The following is a 16,865-nucleotide window of genomic DNA, read 5'->3' as shown; positions in this document are numbered from 1 at the left end:
GTGACCATACCCTAATTGCAGTGCAATTAAAGAATTCACCTGGCTCTCGGAGGTAGCCAAAACTCTGTTTTTAATTGTATAACTATATTGGAAGTCTTTTGTTCACTTTCTTCTGACCCAAAGCTCCAACTGACGTTACTCAGAGCCTTGTCTAAGACTCAGGAGGAGCTACAAGATTTCTTTCAAGTGATTCCCCCCCCCCCAAGGTTGATGAAAGAGGCTTTATCTGATTTTTATTGAAAGATTTTTTTTTTTTGTCTTGTGTGCTGCAGTTGCTTAGCAAATCCTTTTATTATCTGGAAAGAACTGAAATGTGGATGTTTGGGTTTTTTGATTTTTTTTTTCCCCTCCCTTCTCCCAGATCCTCATACTCTTCTGTTTTCTGTTTTGAATTTCAGGGCTCTTGCACATGAGAAATTCACAAAGTAAGTCTGTGGGGCTCATTTGTTGTACTGAAGGGGGCAATTACTTAAAATACTTGTACTAGTCAGTAATAGCAATGATGCATTATTCAGTATTGTGTCTCTAATGCTTTTTATATGGGAGGGGCTGTAAGCATGATCAGTTAGCAGTAAGAAGTTTTCTTTGTAATTTACTGTGCTAGCAGGAGCCCAAGGACTGAAGCCACTGGGTGCTGATAGAATTTACAAATGAGTTTGTCAGTGCACATCTCTGAAACCTTTTCTGGGCTGCTGTGAATAGGCACTGTCCTTGGTAATCACTTTTTAGACGTCATATTTCCTTCCTGAGGAAGGAGTTCAACTTGTTTCTCTCTAAAGTGCATGAATATATATCGTTTAAAGTGTAAATCAAGAGAAATATGACACTTGTGTGAATGCTGCAACCAGCCACGCTTATTCTTGTCCTTCTTAATCTTCTTTTTTTTTTTTTTTTCCAGAGAGCTGAAATATGTGATCCAGAGATTTGCAGAAGACCCGAGGCAAGAAGTGAGTTTGTTGGCAGTTTACACAGGATATTAATTGGAGGGATTGCAAGTGAGCTTGTTCAGATCTCTGCTCAAGTGGTTTGTTTCAAAACATGGTGTGGTTTTGCTCTGCTTAAGTCTCTTAAGGAGTGATGTCCACTCAGGACATCCACTTTAAGGGTTTCTGGCCTTATGTGTAAAGCATGTGTTGTCACCTCCTGTCTGGCATCAGTTGATGTCCTTGTTCTGCAGCAGCCTGTAGCCAGAAAGATTTTCCCACTCTCTGGAATCTCTCAGAGCTTGTCATCTTTCACGCCAAAAAAGTGAAGCAGAATCCATGGATCCATACAGCCTACAAAATGACAGGTTCCATTTAGCTGTGTTTCAGCCACATTGTGTACAAATGACCATAATTCTCATGAACTGGCAGGAGAAAAGGGGGTGGGAGGTGTGTTACTGCAGTGACTGTGTCGTGGTGGCTGCTGCTTCATTGCTGCACTCGTAGCTCGTTCAACATCATCAGCTTTGGCTGAGTCAGAGGGAACCTCTCATCCACAATAATCCCTGCTTTTGGCATAAAGGAGACAAAGCTCCCTCAGACTGTGGGTGAGGCTGCATCATCATCATTGCCCAGAACTCCTGGTTTTCATGATTTTACCCCTTGTGAGCAGTAGTTACCGCTGTCAGATAAAACCTTCTTGCCCTAGAAGGGCACCAGGATTTCATCTGTCACTGGTGTTGCATCCTTAAAGGAAAGAGCATGGATTTTACCTTCCCCCCCACAGACCTCAAAAATTGAAATGGAACATCTGTGTCTTCGAGGGTAGAAAAAAAAAAAGCTTAATTATGACTCTTCTATTAAACTGTGGGACTAAATATAGTAATCTCTACAGTGGGACAAATTTAGACTAATGGTTGCTCACTGGTGCCAGTTCTTTAGTGCAACTTCTGTGTTACATATCCCTGTTGAGTTTTCCTTGTGGACTTCCTTCACCCTGACTCTGGTCAAATTTTATTAGAGCAGGAGTAATGAGGATTTTTAGTGATTGGAATGAGCAAACCATCAGCCACTGCATTTGGTATGCAGCTCACATCAGATGTGTAGACACACATGCTGGGAGGATGTGGGGAAATGGCAGAAGCTCAGAAATTGGTGGGGGTTTTTTGGTTGTGTTTTTTTGGTGTTTTGGTTTTTTCCAAGTAGAAGGAGCTGTTCTAAATCAGAGCCATTTTTGTGTTTGATTTGTGTAAAAGGAATGAAAAAGGCCAAGCATTTAGGGATGATACACCTGGTTTATACTGAAAAAATGGGTTCTGTGAGTGGAGACAGGCCTGCAGCTCTGTAGGTTGGGATATCAACCACGAAATTTCCAGCAGGCCCTGGTTTTGCAGTTACTTCTTTCGACCCGGTGTGGGAGATGCTGGTGATTATTGGCAGGAATTTTAACCTCCCCAATGTCTTCACTTTCTGGCAGGTCCACTCCTGTTTGCTGAGCGTGCGGGCTGGCAAAGACGGCTGGTTCCAGCTCTACAGCCCTGGAGGGGTGGCCTGTGATGATGATGGAGAGCTGTTTGCCAGTATGGTACGTGTCTGCAATAATGTGAGTTTAGAAACCTCCTTTCAGTAAGTAGCTAATGCCTAGTTGCCAGTAACAAGATTCATTTGTTTTTGTCAAAAAAAAAAAAAAAAAAAATTGAAATGATTTGGTAAACCAGGAACATTCACCAGGAAATCTGGATCTTTCTCTCACCAAATCCGTTGACCTCCCTTGCAGTCACAGTTTGTTTAGCATGTTATTCTTCTCCCTTTGGACTTTGTCATGTGTTCTCACTGGTAGTGTAATGCACAAACCATGCCTGTGCATATGTATGCATTTTTGTATTGATAAATATGTATGTCTACATAAAAAACTGTCCCAAGAAACATGGAATACTGGGAGACAGGGGAGACAGGCTGTTCTGTACCTGCACACCTGTAGTTTTCATTTATAGGTTACCCTGGAATTTAAAAACAGTAACATCGACTTAACCAAAAAGATAGATTGATAGATAGATTGACAGATAGATAGAAAGACAGAAAGAAAGAAGATGTATCAGTGACTGCTCAATTACACTGGTGTGAGGAGGTGTGATTAGAAACCACTATTCCATTTCCAGCAGTTACTTCTTTTGGAACTCAGAGAAGGACTAGACAGAAAATAAGAGGTTTTAATCAGTGATGTGATTTAAGCGCTGTCTTCCTGTGCAACCTGGGTCAAGTCACGTAGGTCTCGCTCTGTATTAATTCTCCATATAGCAAGTAAGATGGAAATGATATTACTGCCTTTCCCTGGTAAGGGGAAAAACATTTGTTGGAGTTGGCTGTTGGGTACACAGTGAAGTGACTTCCAGGGAGAGCTGCACTTCTGTGCATCTCCCACATGCTGAACATTTTGGGACATAAAGAACATGCATGTCTGTCTGTACTCTTAAATTCAGATGGATCAGATACCTTTGAAACAGATAATGAACAAAGACTGTTCACAAAACATTTCATCCCTCTTCACTGTTTATATGTCTTTTATCTTCTGAAAAGAAAATTCCTTCAGAACTGTATCATTTCTCCTGAGAGCTGGTTCAGCTCAGGAAATTTATGAGCATCAGGAGATGGTGTGCATGAGAAAGCACAATGCTAACACACATTAATATGCAGTACTCTGTGCCCTTTGCAAGGATGTTGATAAATACTTAAAGAGCTGCTAACGACTAACCATAAGTTTGGAAAACATCCTGTTCTGAGATGCACCTAATGTTACATTAGTGTGAGAGTCAGTATTTTCTATTGCTCAAGAAAACCTCTAAAAAAGCTTAATGAAAACTGCATGAAATGAAATCCATTTTGGCTTGAAGGTTAATGTTTGTAAAGGCCACCTGAGCTGATGGATGCTTAAGAAAAAAAAGATTTTCTGTTTCTCTGAAGACCTTGCTGGTAGTGAAGCCACGAGGAAGCAAAATTGTGTGGTAGCACCTGATTCACATGGAATTGACATCATCATGGCATGGCCGTGCTACTTTCAGCAGTATTGAACATAGCCCAGGCAATGCCGTGAACCAGGGGGACCACAGAATGAATTTATAGGGTCACTTAAGAGTAGTGCTGATGCTGAATCTACATAATGGAGCTCTTCCTGCCCAGGCCATTGGAAAATACAAATTCTCACCCAATGCTCCTCAGCAAATGGGGAATCAACCATCTGGGCTATGAAATAAGATTCTCTGCATCTAAAATTCTCTGCATCTAATTTCTAGGGCTTTTAAATGGGGAATAATATGGCCAAACCTCTTTTGTGAGAAGAGACTTTGGTTTGATTTGTACAAGTGGCTTTGCATTTCTGCCATGGGTGTTACTATGTGATGTCATACAATGCTGTCTGGAGCTCGGAGAGAGTCTGCAGGACACCTTTGTTAACTGGTGGACTCGAAGGAGTCTTACTCAGGGGATGTTCTCAGCATTGCTTTCCTTTTGGGGAAAACTGAGCAAAAGAGAAAACAAGATAATGACTCAAGCACATGAAAGCACACGAAGTCATCCCTGGCTTCGGGCTCAGGGCTGCTGGATTTCCTTGAAGCAGTCCTTCCTTCCCCAGTCAGCTCCTGTCTATTCGTCCTGCACAGGTGATTTTTTTCTGTCACCACCCCTTAAGCAAGGCCAGCAGATTGCCAGCACCGCTGCCTTTCACCCAGGCACAAACCCCTTGCTCACCAGCTGGCACTTCCAGGGAAACCGAACCGCAAACAGATGCAAAAGCAAAATCCCTGGTGGTTCCCCTGGGGCTGGTTCATCGCGTTTCTTGGGAATGGGAGCAATAGCACAGCTGCTCTGGTGTTTCCTGGGGAGCCTGTACCAGGCCTGTGGGCTGTCAGCTGGGCTCCCTTGTGGAGAGAAACTTCCCACTCCCTCAGATCTCGCTAGGCATCACCTTCTTCAGAAAGTCACCTCCATTCAGCAATAAGGCTGTTGAGAGTCTGCAATTGTGAATTGTAATGAGGGTCTCTGTTCCTTTTGGTTTGTTGAAAATATTTAACGTTTTTTGACTGCATAACAGATGTCCCTTCAGGTGTATATGTGTTTTTTGAGCTCACACCCCTAATTTTACCTCTGTTTCTCAAATAGGTTCATATTTTAATGGGATCCTGCTATAAAACAAAGAAGTTCCTCCTCTCACTGGCTGAAAATAAATTAGGACCTTGCATGCTACTGGCTCTGAGGGGTAACCAGACGATGGTAGAGGTAAGCCCTAAACATTTGTGGTCATACAGACTGATGAGCATTTGGCTTCCCACTGCCTTTCCCAGCAGAGTTCAGGTTTGTGCTGTGTCAAACCACCAGCATTTTGCAGTTGTGTTTCTCACAGTGGAGTGGAACAGAGCATTGTTGTTCTGCAGATACGAATGTGAATTACGTGAAGTTCTGTTGCAAGAATTTTTGGAGAAAGAAATTGTTTGCTGTAATGCAGCTGGAGAGGTTAAGATGGGAAATCAGTGGGCCATGATGATATTGGTTGTGGTGAGGGGTCAGAATTCACAACCACGAGGCTTTTCCGTGACAAAATGCTTGGTGCTTGTCTTGCCACCTGCAAAGCGAGCAGTGCACAGGAAGTGCATTTACAAAACCTTATTTGCTTATATCAGTACACATTCTTTGTGCTTATGATTGGTCATTATTACTGCACTAATAGTTTATATGTATTTTTCCGGGTTTCTTAAGAGAAGTTTCTTGATAAATGTCGTATTTTAAGTGGAAGTAGAGGGTAGATAAATAGGTGGAAGGAGTTACAAGTTTTCATTGACTTGGAGCTGTCCATGCTAATTCAATCCAGTAAATTAAGGAGAATGCTACATGCATTTGAATATGCTATTGCTGGATTTTTTTTTTCATTAAAAAATAATTGAAATTATGGAGGGAATAAGAAATTTGCATTTTAATTGCAGTGGCATGATACATAGCTGAAAATGAAAGGCAGCATGGAGGGGCAGCTTGTGTCCTAAGTCTGGAATCAGCCTCTGAGGTCTAACTTGTTCCTGGCAGCCCCTTTCCCAGGGGTGAGTCAGGTGTGTCCCCAGTGAGCTGGAGGGTGTCCTGGCCCCAGCAGTGAGCTCCCAGCATCATCCTCTCTCAGAGCCTCTCCAGCTTTTCTGATCCTGCCTCATGGACTGGATGCACCTCCCACATGTTCTGCTTGCACAGAAACCTCAGCACTGAGGGACAGAAAATCCAGCACTTAAGGAGCTGCTTGGCTCTGCTGCTGGAGTGTGATGTCCCAGCTCTGCCAATGCACAGCCTATCCAGTGTACCTGGGAAATACTGGATTGATTGTGCCTGTTGTGAAGAGGGCTGTGGCCTGGAGCCATCTTCCAGGTCTGATGCAAAGTAATTGCACCTCTCAGTCAGAAGGAATGAGCACTAATGGAAGACAGGATGGACAGGCTGACTTTTAGAGATAACACTTCATTCTTTAGGAACAAAAAAATTGGTTTCTTGTGTTGGAAGGTCAGTAGATGTTGCTACAATCCTCTAATCTAACCTACATAATGCATGCTCTAAAAACTTAGCCAGGAATTTAAACTCCCATGCCCAGTATAATTAGGATATTTGAAAGAAATGGAATGTAAGCCCTGTAAGTTGCCACTCTTCTTTCGTTCTGCTCTGCTAGATTTTGTGCTTGATGCTGGAGTACAACATCATTGATAACAACGACACCCAGCTCCAGATCATCTCCACCCTGGAAAGCACCGACGTGGGAAAGAGAATGTATGAACAGCTGTGTGAGAGGCAGAGGGAGCTGAAGGAGCTGGTATGTCCCCTGCACAGGGTATCACCATAGCACCGGGGGTCTGCACCCTCCAGAAATGGAGCTTCAAAAGAAAGACAAGCAGGGTGTGAAATTCCCAGTTAACAACAGGATGGGAGCAGTGTTAGGAGGATTTTACTGTGAATATATATCCTGTGTGGTATTTAGTGATGTGACTAATCCCATACTATGTTTATGAATGATATTCAATAACCTGCTTAGGATCTGTGTGAAAGAATAAAGGTGAAACCCTGCTGTCTCAAGATCTTACAAGTCAGCTTGTCAAATTCTGCCACCTTTTGACATATGAGTAGCAAATATTTCTAGTGCTGGCCAGCATTTGTGAATGCTCTGACATTCACAGCGTTTCACTGAGATGGTCTTTAGGTCTAGTTCTCAGAGCTAGAGCCTATAAAAAAAAGGTTTTTTCCTGGTTTTAAAGACAAGATCTACAAATTGAAACCAGATCTGCTCTCATTAGCACTTTTTTTACCTATGCAAACATAGCCCTGCACAACCTTCCTCTTCCTTCTTTCACATTTATATTTGTCTTTAACCGCTGCTCCCAGCCTGAGAAGTAGATGCTTTTTTTTGAAGTCAAACAAACGATTTTATCAGCTGCATGATCTCAACCCCTTTGCTCCTTTAGTCCAGCATTTTAAAGCTGTTTCCTTTAAAGTGAAAGTAGCCAAATACTGGCAGGCTGAAGCAGGCAAATGGCATGAGAAGACCCACTTAGCTGTGGTTAGTGGGTGTCCCCTGGGTAGCAACAGGCACACTCAGAAAAAAAAAATCTGTCAGTGCAGAAAAAGCAGAGATGAGGTGGCAGGAAGCTTTGAAATCAGAGCAGGGTTTGCTCTAGTGAAGAGGTGGGGTCTGAAATGTAAAATGGCAACTTGTTTGACCAAAATATCTTCTCTTTTACAGCAAAGAAAAGGTGGCCCCACAAGGTTAACACTGCCATCCAAGTCCACAGTAAGTTAATCATGTCAATAGAAAAACAAGCTTTGTCTTTCCATATTTAAACACTTGATTTATGTTTGCCATGTGGCACAGTGGTTTTGGGCAGTTGAGTGGGGAGCCATTCCGCTTGCTCTGTCAACACAACTGGAGTTTACACAAGTAAGGGCACATTTCTGCTCTTGGGCCTGTGCAGCAGTTTCCAACCCCAGCACAAGCATCAGACTGTCAGGTTTATAGTGCTGTGCAGATCTGGAATGGTAGATTTGGGGACACAATTTTGCATTAAAAAGGCAGCAGTTCTGGATGTCAGACATGGAAGTCTCAAAGAGACCCAGCACTGCTGCAGTTAAGCCTGGTGAAAACCCAGACTAACTTCACTGAGGCCAGGTAACTGTCCTGAACACAGCTGGGATCTGGACCTTGTGCTTAGATCTTCATGAAGCTTAAAGACCCAGCTTCAGCATTTGTCCTGGCACTGAAGCCTTCAGAAGGATACACACGCAAAGAACGTTTTTGTCCTAATGTTTGGACAAATTTTTCCCAGGGTGTGTGAAGCAACGCTGCCACAAAGAGCCCCAGCTGCTTGCCAAACAAACAGAAACTTCTCTGTGTGGTTCTCTGTTACTGTAAACAAGTGGAGTAATTGTGCAACTCCTGCTGGTTACCAGTATCGGTGACACGGACGGTTCCGGGCTGGGGAGTCCATGATCTTGATTGTCAATCTGTTGCCTCCTTTCAGGATGCAGACCTGGCCCGCTTGCTAAGCTCGGGATCTTTTGGGAATCTGGAAAACCTCAGCCTGGCCTTCACCAACGTGACAAGTGCTTGTGCTGAGCACCTCATTAAACTGCCTTCGCTCAAGCAGCTGAACCTGTGGTCGACTCAGGTAAGTGCTTTGCAGTCTGAGACTCCAGGCAGGAACCAACGCTGACTAATTCTGAAATCTCACATTACGTCAGCACAAGGAGAGTGTGTGAAGAGGCTTGCTTAGATGATTTGTCTTCATGCTATTTTTACGAGGCCTTCCTGTGGCCTTGCTCATCTGGGCGGCTGATTTGTCTCTCTGCCTTTTTTTTTTTTTTTTTTAAACTTAATTTTTATATTTTATTTTTAATTACAAAAGCATTGCTGCTATCTTGGGTTGAATGGTCCAGTTGGGCATTGTTGCTGCTGTGTACTGTACCTGTGCTGCTCACCTGAGAAGTGCTTATGTTTTCATGCATTTAGGATGAAAACATGATGCTGTGCATCTCATCTGGTCAAGCAAAGCATGGAGTCTGTGCAGTTTAGGCAGTGAACTGCTCTGAATGCTGATCAACCTGACAGCAACAAAAAGAAACTCAGATAATGAATAAGTAGAAAGAAAATATAATGTTAATGTGGTTATTTTGTAAGCAAAAAGAGACCAAGTTAACTGAATAAGTTATTCAGCTGTTAATTGAAAGAAGTTTTAAAATCAAATTTTTCTTCTATGTTTTGCCCCCACTTTTGGTCTCTGAGGTTCTCCACTGAATAGGTTTTCCCCATTTTCTGTTAGCACCTATTTGTAGTGCTCCCTAAAAATATGATTATTTTCAGTGCAACTACAAAAAGCAGCATTTTTTTTTTACCCAAATGTCAGGTAAATATTTTGGTTTGTGTTCCTAAGTACTTTGTATCCCAGAAATGTCTTTTTTTTGTGTGTGTGTGTGTGTGGGGAGTATGAACTAGAAACTGATTGCTTGCTTTTTTTGAGACTCTTTGTATGTCCTTCAGATTTGTCTCTAACAATATGACTTTTGGATTTGAAAATTTGGATGCTTCTTGCTCAAAATGAGTTTGATTTCACTGGACAAAGATTTTATGTGTGGTGGGGGGGGTTATTAAAAAAGAAAAGAAATGGTTTAGATTCCATTTTATTTTGCGATATCCTGGTTTCCATTAATCTTAGAATTTAGAAACAGCAGAAACCAAGTGGGTCAATAGAACAATTACCAATCAATAGTGCATTGTTCTTGAGACCAAAATAGCTAATTAATACCACTTGCATTGTGCTTTTTCTGTGTGATGTGGTTGGGAACTGGCTGAGGCTGCCGCAGCCATCGCACATAGCCTGGGTGGGAGCCCGCTCGTACAGAGTCCGGGCTTCGGAGGCACCATCCTAATTAAGTGATGGGCTGTGGTTAAGTGTGCAGCACAAGTCACTTAATTTCTCTGTTCCCCGCCCGCAAAACAGGGATAAAGCTGTTTGCTTTCCCCTCTGCCATTTGCGGCTGCGGTGAACGCTCAGAGCGTGGCTTTGAGGGCTCGCCTGCAAACGCTGTTTTGCGCTGAGGGCCCTGCCCGAGCTGTTGGTGGTGCATTGTTTGAGACGCAACTCTGCTTGTGCCCCACAGTTTGGAGACGCGGGGCTGCGGCTCCTGTCCGAGCACCTCACGATGCTGCAGGTGCTCAACCTGTGCGAGACGCCGGTGACGGACGCGGGGCTGCTGGCGCTGAGCTGTGAGTGCCTGTGGCGGGCTGGGTGGGAAGGGCCCGCGGGTTCTGAGGGGTTCACGCGGGAGGTGGAACTCTTGGCTGCCACAGCGATGCTTCCGCAGCGATTTAGGACAGGCCTCGGTTGTGGTTGCGGGCAGGGGAGGTGGGAGGGTGACCTGAGCCTGGTGGCACTTGGTGGCCTCGTGTGGGCTTTGTTAGCCTGGACCACGCTCTGGCTCTTGCCTGTGCCTTTACTGATGTCACCCGTCTCCATCTCACGAGGTGACCTGTTGCCCTGGGACTTCCCGGCTTTCTTCCCGCACCCTCCTGTGGGCGTCCCCTCTGGGTGGGCCCTGACCTTGTGGTGTAGGAGGGGAAGATTGCAAAGCCATGAGGCAACTTATCAGTCAGTTTAGCAACTGTGCACAGCAGGTTCTGTACTCTTTCTGGCATTTTTTGTTCCTTGTTTTTTGGGGAGGTGAAACTCTCCCTGTTCTTAGGTTAAACACAGCAAGGCAGAGTGAGGCATTCAGGGTTCCCTGCGCACTGAAACCTGCTCGATGGGCCAGAATGAAACCCTCTCCTGCATCCAGCAGTGTGTTACAAACCTTGCTGCTGGGTTTAAAGGGCTGCTTTCATGGGCCTGATCCTACACGGACGTGCCGGACAGGCCAGTGGTTATGGCTCATCTTAGGAAACTATTCTGCTAAGTACTGGAGCCTAAAATGGGAATGGGGGGAGGAGAGGGAGCACTGCTGGATCAGCATGGCCCCCGTGAGCACCACGCAGAGCACTGGGAACGGGCACTATTCGGAATGATGTGCGGGAAACCGATTATGAGACATTGACTGAACTCCTTTGAAGTCAGTGGACTTAAGCATATGCTTAATGGCCCATCCTAAATAGGGACTTTTTCCTGGATGAGGGCCCAAACAGCTGTTTATCCATTTGTACTTCTATATTTTACACTATTCAGCGTTTTCCTGAGAGTGCTGCACATAGAGTCATGTCTTGTTTATGCTTTGGCCTACTGTAAGTTGATTATTTTAAGAAAATGCAGAATGATCATAAATAACTGTGTATTTTCTCTTTTAGCCATGAAGAGCCTGTGTAGTTTAAATATGAACAGCACCAAACTTTCAGCAGATACCTATGAAGATCTCAAGGTATTTGTGAATTGCAGCCACTAAAGATGAGAAGTAGATTTAGCAAGTGCATGGTGGTGATGCCTAGTGCAGAGAGAACTGGCCCCATGGAGTGGGTGGAAAGTTATCTGAAGAGGGTGATGTGGATTATTTTGGGGAGAAAATGAGTGAAAACAGCATTGGGAGGTTGCTGGCTTTGATGGACCCAGGAAATATTTAATATACTGAATGGAGAAGTATGAGATAGAATCAGAAACTGAATCTTTTCACCAATGCTCTCAACAGTAAAGTTTTTATCAGTAAAGGTTTCATAAATAGGAGCATATTGATGTTTCTGATGAAGGATACAGAAACAGGTAAAATGTAGTGCACACCGTGTCCTGTACTGTTAACAGGACCAGAAGTAACATGGGTGAACAGCATTACAGAGCTTTGTTTCAGAATGCAAAGGGAGAATTAAAACCATTGAGGAGGGTGCAGGTTTATTTTGGCACCTCCAGTTCTGGACTGGCCTTTAAGCAGGAATGCCTGCACAAATGCCCAGTTCCCAAATGTGACATGTAAGATGTCTGGTGCTGCTGTGAATTCACAACACTTTGTCAAAAGGGTGTAAAGAACTAGAATGTAGCTGTGGGAGGGGAACAGCCCCAGGTGGTTTCAGACAAAACCTGCCTGAGATATGTCAGCTTTCATAACTTCATGTGGACTTTGCCTTCACTCTGGTGTTGTGTGAGTCTCATCTCCTGTAATCTTACCTTAGAAACCCAAGCACTCAAGATGAAACTTGTCATTAGGTTGTCTTCTATGTTGAAACCTTGGATTGGGCCGGGTTTGCTCAAAAGGTCACAACCTTGGGTTTAGTTTCTAACTTGAGGCAAGCCCTGAAACTGCTCTGCTTTCAAAATCCACTGCAAATGTCTCTTCTTTGGTTCTGGCTCTGGAGCCAGGGCTCACCCAGGGACTCAGCTGCAATGCTGCTAGCATGGATTTTTCAAGATCAAGTTTTCAAAACTTGTATCACAGTTGTCTATGCAAAGAAGTCATCCTTGGGATCAACAGCTGGCTTGCAGATAGGTTCACACAGTGGAGCTTGTACCAGGCCCCAGGCATTTACAGACAATCAAGGTCAATGCTGATTTTGGCCCAGGGCTCTGAAATCACATCTGTTGAAAGGCTCCCCCAGTCCCACCCTGCTATGGATCCCCTTTGCCACTAACTTCTTACTGAAACTCGTATTTTCCTAACGAGTTCCCTCTGCTCTGGTATTGCATTAACAGTCCTTAGCAGCAACACAAGTAAGTGACTTGCCAGGGCAAACAGCAAAACTGTCTGTGAGCAGGGTCCCAATGGTTGCAGAGAATTCAAAAAGCTCAGAAAACACGCAGGCATCAATTTTCCCCTTTCACCTCTTCCACTGAGATTTATCTCAGTGGCCATTTTTTAGTGCTCTGTGTGTGTTCAAGGGAGGGTAATTGTTTCTCTCCCGGAGGCACGTGGTTGTAGGTCTTTTGAGAACAGCTCAGACTTCAAAGAATGTATTTTTGATACAAATCTTTCCTTTTTCTCCCCTTGGTCTGCGAGAGCATTTGGGGCACAAGCCAGTGATGGCATTTCCTCTCAGCTCCATCCCCCACCCCACTAAACACACTTGCACACACACAGACACCCACATATGTACCAGGCAGGCTGAACCAGACAATAAATAAACACCCACTACTGAAGTCATTATTGCCTAACTGAAAAATTATTTGCTGGCAGTGTCTGTAGGATTATGACTAGGTCTTATCAAAATATGCGTGCACATAAATCAAGGAGTGAGGTAATAATGACTCCTAGAAACTTCCAAGTCCTCAATTATGCCCTAGCCTAATTAAACGTGTTTATTTGTTTTGAGAGAATTAACCTTGCAATTATGGTCGGGGAGCGCGGAAACGGGATCGACAAGGAGGAACGGCACAAACTGCCGATCCCCGTCTGCCCTGCACGGGGTAGTTCAGGAACAACATGGAACTTACGGAAGGGAGACCACAAAGACACCAAAAAGATGCTAAACTCTCCAAATTCTATTAGCACATGAAGGGGGAAATCAAGCTGTGCCTTAGTGTGGAGGCTGAAGTGAGGAACGTGGGGCTGGGCTGTGTGCTCGGTTTGAGTCCTCTACCTTCTCGGCGGGAGTTTGACAAACACATTTTCCTGAGCATCTGTATGAAAAATGAAGATCGGGGTCTGATCTGGACCTGATTGCTGGTTCATGGGTTTTAGAGCAGGTGTGACTTAGCCTGGTGAGTCTGTAAGGGCTCAGCATCTTGTTCCCTCGCCACACCCGTACGCTTCAGCTCGCTGCTGAACTCAGCACCGATGCCCCGCAGGATCCAGGGCGTCACGCATCTCCCTGCAGTTTGTGGCCAACAGTCAATCCTCCCAGTTTACTGACGGTACAGATTTGACAGGAACTTTTTATCCGAGTCCTGAACATGTGTCATTAATTCTGACCTTTTCCTCCCTTCCCACGCAGGCTAAACTACCCAACCTGAAAGAGGTGGACGTCCGCTACACCGAAGCGTGGTGAACTCTCCCTGCCTCCGACTCTTCTCTTTTGCTTCTCGTGAGAAGGAAAAGATTTTTAAAACAAACAGAATAAAAGAAAAAAAAAAACACAAAAAACAAAACGAAACAAACAGCAAACCGGAAAATAACTTTTGGCTAATACCTGTAGAGCAGTGAGCCCGGGGACTTGGTGGCAGGAGTTGTGGTTGTGGGGTAGCGGAGTGGCGTTGTGTGTGTCGGGGGGGACAGGGCAAGCCTGGACCCCGATGGATTCTTTCAGCTTTGTGATTTCAGAATCAACATCATTTAAATTGAAAAGGAAACAAACAAACAAAAAAAAAAAAGGACTTTGTAGCAGCAAGAGGATTATAAAGAGGAAAAAAAAAAAACACCTTTGTGGATTTTATTTGCCTTTGTGTTTTATGCCGTGTGGAGAAAAAAAAAAAAAAATTCATTTGTCATTACTTACCTGGGTTTCCTTGGCTGGGACCCAGCCAGCCAGAACTCCTCTTTCACCAGTTTTGCTCCAGAAAATCAAACTTACAGAAATCTCAAGAGAAGAAAACCAAAACCAATATGATTTTCACCTTCCCCCGTGTCCTTGCAGTTGTTATGCAAAGTAATTTTGTTGTACATAAGATTTACATAATGCACCTATTTAAGAAAATGGTTCACAAATAACAGGTCTGGGACCTGTCTTTTATTTATGAATTGTTAATTCTTTTACCCTTTTTTTTTTTTTTTTTGCGTTTAGTACTGTATAAACTAGTTTGCTGTCTTGTTGTTATTATTATTTTTTTTTTAAAGGAAATGTCCTCCTTGAAGAATTGCCTTTTAGTAACGCAGACTGTATTATACTCCCTCTCTGTCAACATTCATCGCGTTGTCTTTTTGATTTCAAAATGCCTCAAATGTTATCAAATAGGAAGGAAAATACTGAGGGGGGCGGGGGTGTGGTCGCTGGGGGAGGGGATACAGGGATTAATAAAAGTCACGTTTCCTTCCAAAGTCTGAAAACTTTCTTTAGTCTCTTAAACCACGTCAGGTTTGAACATGGGAGACGGGGACGAGTCGTCGTTCGTTTTGCCAGTGAGGTGTTCGCAAAACTGTAGATTTGATCAGTTGCCTCCTCCGTTGTTTTCTGTTTACGTCCGATATTTCAAAAAGAGGAAAAAAAAAAGTTCTCCCTCCAGTTTGTGCATCAGCTTTTTCTGGTTTTTTTTTTTGTTTATTTTGGTTTTTTCCCCTGCCCTCCCTCCCTCACCTGTTCTGTGCACGCATTGTTCTGCATGTTCCTCTGGGGACTCTGAGGAAATCGCGGTGTTGCTGATCCGATAGCTCTGACCTGTCTGTAAATGTGACTGCTACATTTTTCAAATTCCACAGTTGCTTAGAAGATGATTTTTTAAAAAATTGTGGTTTCTTTTATAACTATGCTGTTGACTTTTTTTTTCATAATGAGCCTTCATTGTACAGAGCTGCTTATTTAAAAAAAGAAAACAAACAAAAACAAAACAAAAAGAAGTTTTTCCTCTGTTTAACACCTTTATTTTATTCTTCAGCACCTCGAGGTTTCACATACAGCCAATGTAATTTTTTATATATAAATATATATATATATTTAATCTTATTCAATGGAAGCCAAGCTTTTGTTCAGGTTTTTTTCGTTGTTTATTTTTTAAGTTTGTTGCTACGTAGACTACCCCATCCCAAATAATGTTGTTTTTCTCCTTTTTTTTTTCTTTTTTTTTTTTTTTTAAACAATGAAACAGAAATTGAGTCTTAACTCATGTAGTGTGTCAGGTTTTTTCCCCTTCAAATCCCAAACTGTACGAGGATGCAGTATGGGAAGAAAGAAGAAAGAAAAAAAAAAAAAGAAGAAAAAATACGCCAACATTTTCCTTAGCACTGTTGCTTTTACCAATGGTTTACTACTACTGTTCTGTAGCTGTGTACAAAGAGATGTGAAATAATTTCAGGCAAAAATAAACTGTAAGTGACTATCTTTTAGCTGCGTGCTTTGTGTTTTCTTCGAAGGAGGCTTTGGCTGGACGGTGACGTGGGGACGCTGTGGGAGGTGCAGACACCAGAGCCCTTTGCAGAGCGGGGGTGTTTTCCACCAGTCACCAGGCTTTGAGGTACTGTCACCTAGGAGGGAGGAGGAGGAGGATGAGAAGGGCAGCTGAGTCTCTGTGCGTCTGGTTCTTGCATCCCTCCCCAAGTCTGTTATCTCTGCACCATCCCCAGTCCTTTAAAGGCTTAAAGAGTCCTTGCACTGGCCATGGAAGGAGTTGCATTGATGGGGAGGTTTCTTTCACTGCTCGCCTCATGTTGGCAGTGCTGGAAACTCTGGGGCACTTCCAGACTCCAGAGGGGTTCCTGAGTGTTAAGGTGCATCTCAGGGCAGCGTCCAGGGGGAGGGATGTGCTGTGTTTGTATTCTGCTGTCCCTGGTGAAGCTCCCTGGTGTGTGATGCCAGCAGGAGATCCAGCTGGAGCTTCACAACTCTGCCTCTGTTGTCTAGATGGTTACTGAACTTCTTTAGCCTTCAAACAAATGGACTCCGCTTGAAACCAATTCCCACAGATGTTCTGAGAGCTACCTTCATCGCTTATATTCCTGTACTCTCATTTTTGTCTATATTTCTGTTATTATCTACAAAAGAGACTTCAGGACATGGAGAAACACAAGGGTTTGTACTGTGCTTCCAGCCAAGGTAAGAATTGCTCACTGGATGGCTCTTGATAAAGAGAGTAAGCTGTGCCTTTTTTTTTTTCTTCACTGAAACCAGAGAGCTGTAGCTGAGGCTGTCAGGCTTTTTGGGTCTTTTCCCCTTGATCAGTCACTGCTGCCTGTGGGCTGTCCTCCCCTGCCAATAGCAAGGACTTCACAAAGCCTTTCTGGACCCTGGATAGCCAGAAATATTCCTGTGATGTTGCATGAGGAACTGAGAAATTGCCCAAGGAAGGAGAGTTTTGGGCCTTGGTGAGATGAAGG

At 43.8% G+C, this 16,865-nt stretch overlaps 1 protein-coding gene across 1 annotated transcript in view; it reads left to right on the top strand.

Moving 5' to 3' along the window:
• Positions 1–15,873, top strand: part of CMIP (c-Maf inducing protein) — a 129,717-nt gene extending 113,844 nt beyond the window's left edge. Inside the window, exons 12-21 of the mRNA XM_050311099.1 lie at positions 399–425; positions 899–947; positions 2,401–2,508; positions 5,079–5,195; positions 6,619–6,759; positions 7,684–7,731; positions 8,459–8,605; positions 10,095–10,200; positions 11,272–11,342; positions 13,837–15,873. Coding sequence (XP_050167056.1) covers positions 399–425; positions 899–947; positions 2,401–2,508; positions 5,079–5,195; positions 6,619–6,759; positions 7,684–7,731; positions 8,459–8,605; positions 10,095–10,200; positions 11,272–11,342; positions 13,837–13,890 — 868 coding nt within the window. The 3' untranslated portion in view covers positions 13,891–15,873. The remainder of the gene's footprint in view (positions 1–398; positions 426–898; positions 948–2,400; positions 2,509–5,078; positions 5,196–6,618; positions 6,760–7,683; positions 7,732–8,458; positions 8,606–10,094; positions 10,201–11,271; positions 11,343–13,836) is intronic.
• The last annotated feature ends 992 nt before the right edge of the window (positions 15,874–16,865 follow it).

Source organism: Myiozetetes cayanensis, unplaced genomic scaffold, assembly GCF_022539395.1.
Source record: "Myiozetetes cayanensis isolate MyiCay16 unplaced genomic scaffold, myiCay2020 scf16, whole genome shotgun sequence".
NCBI classification, from domain to species: domain Eukaryota; kingdom Metazoa; phylum Chordata; class Aves; order Passeriformes; family Tyrannidae; genus Myiozetetes; species Myiozetetes cayanensis.
This window is presented reverse-complemented; position numbering and strand designations above follow the sequence as displayed.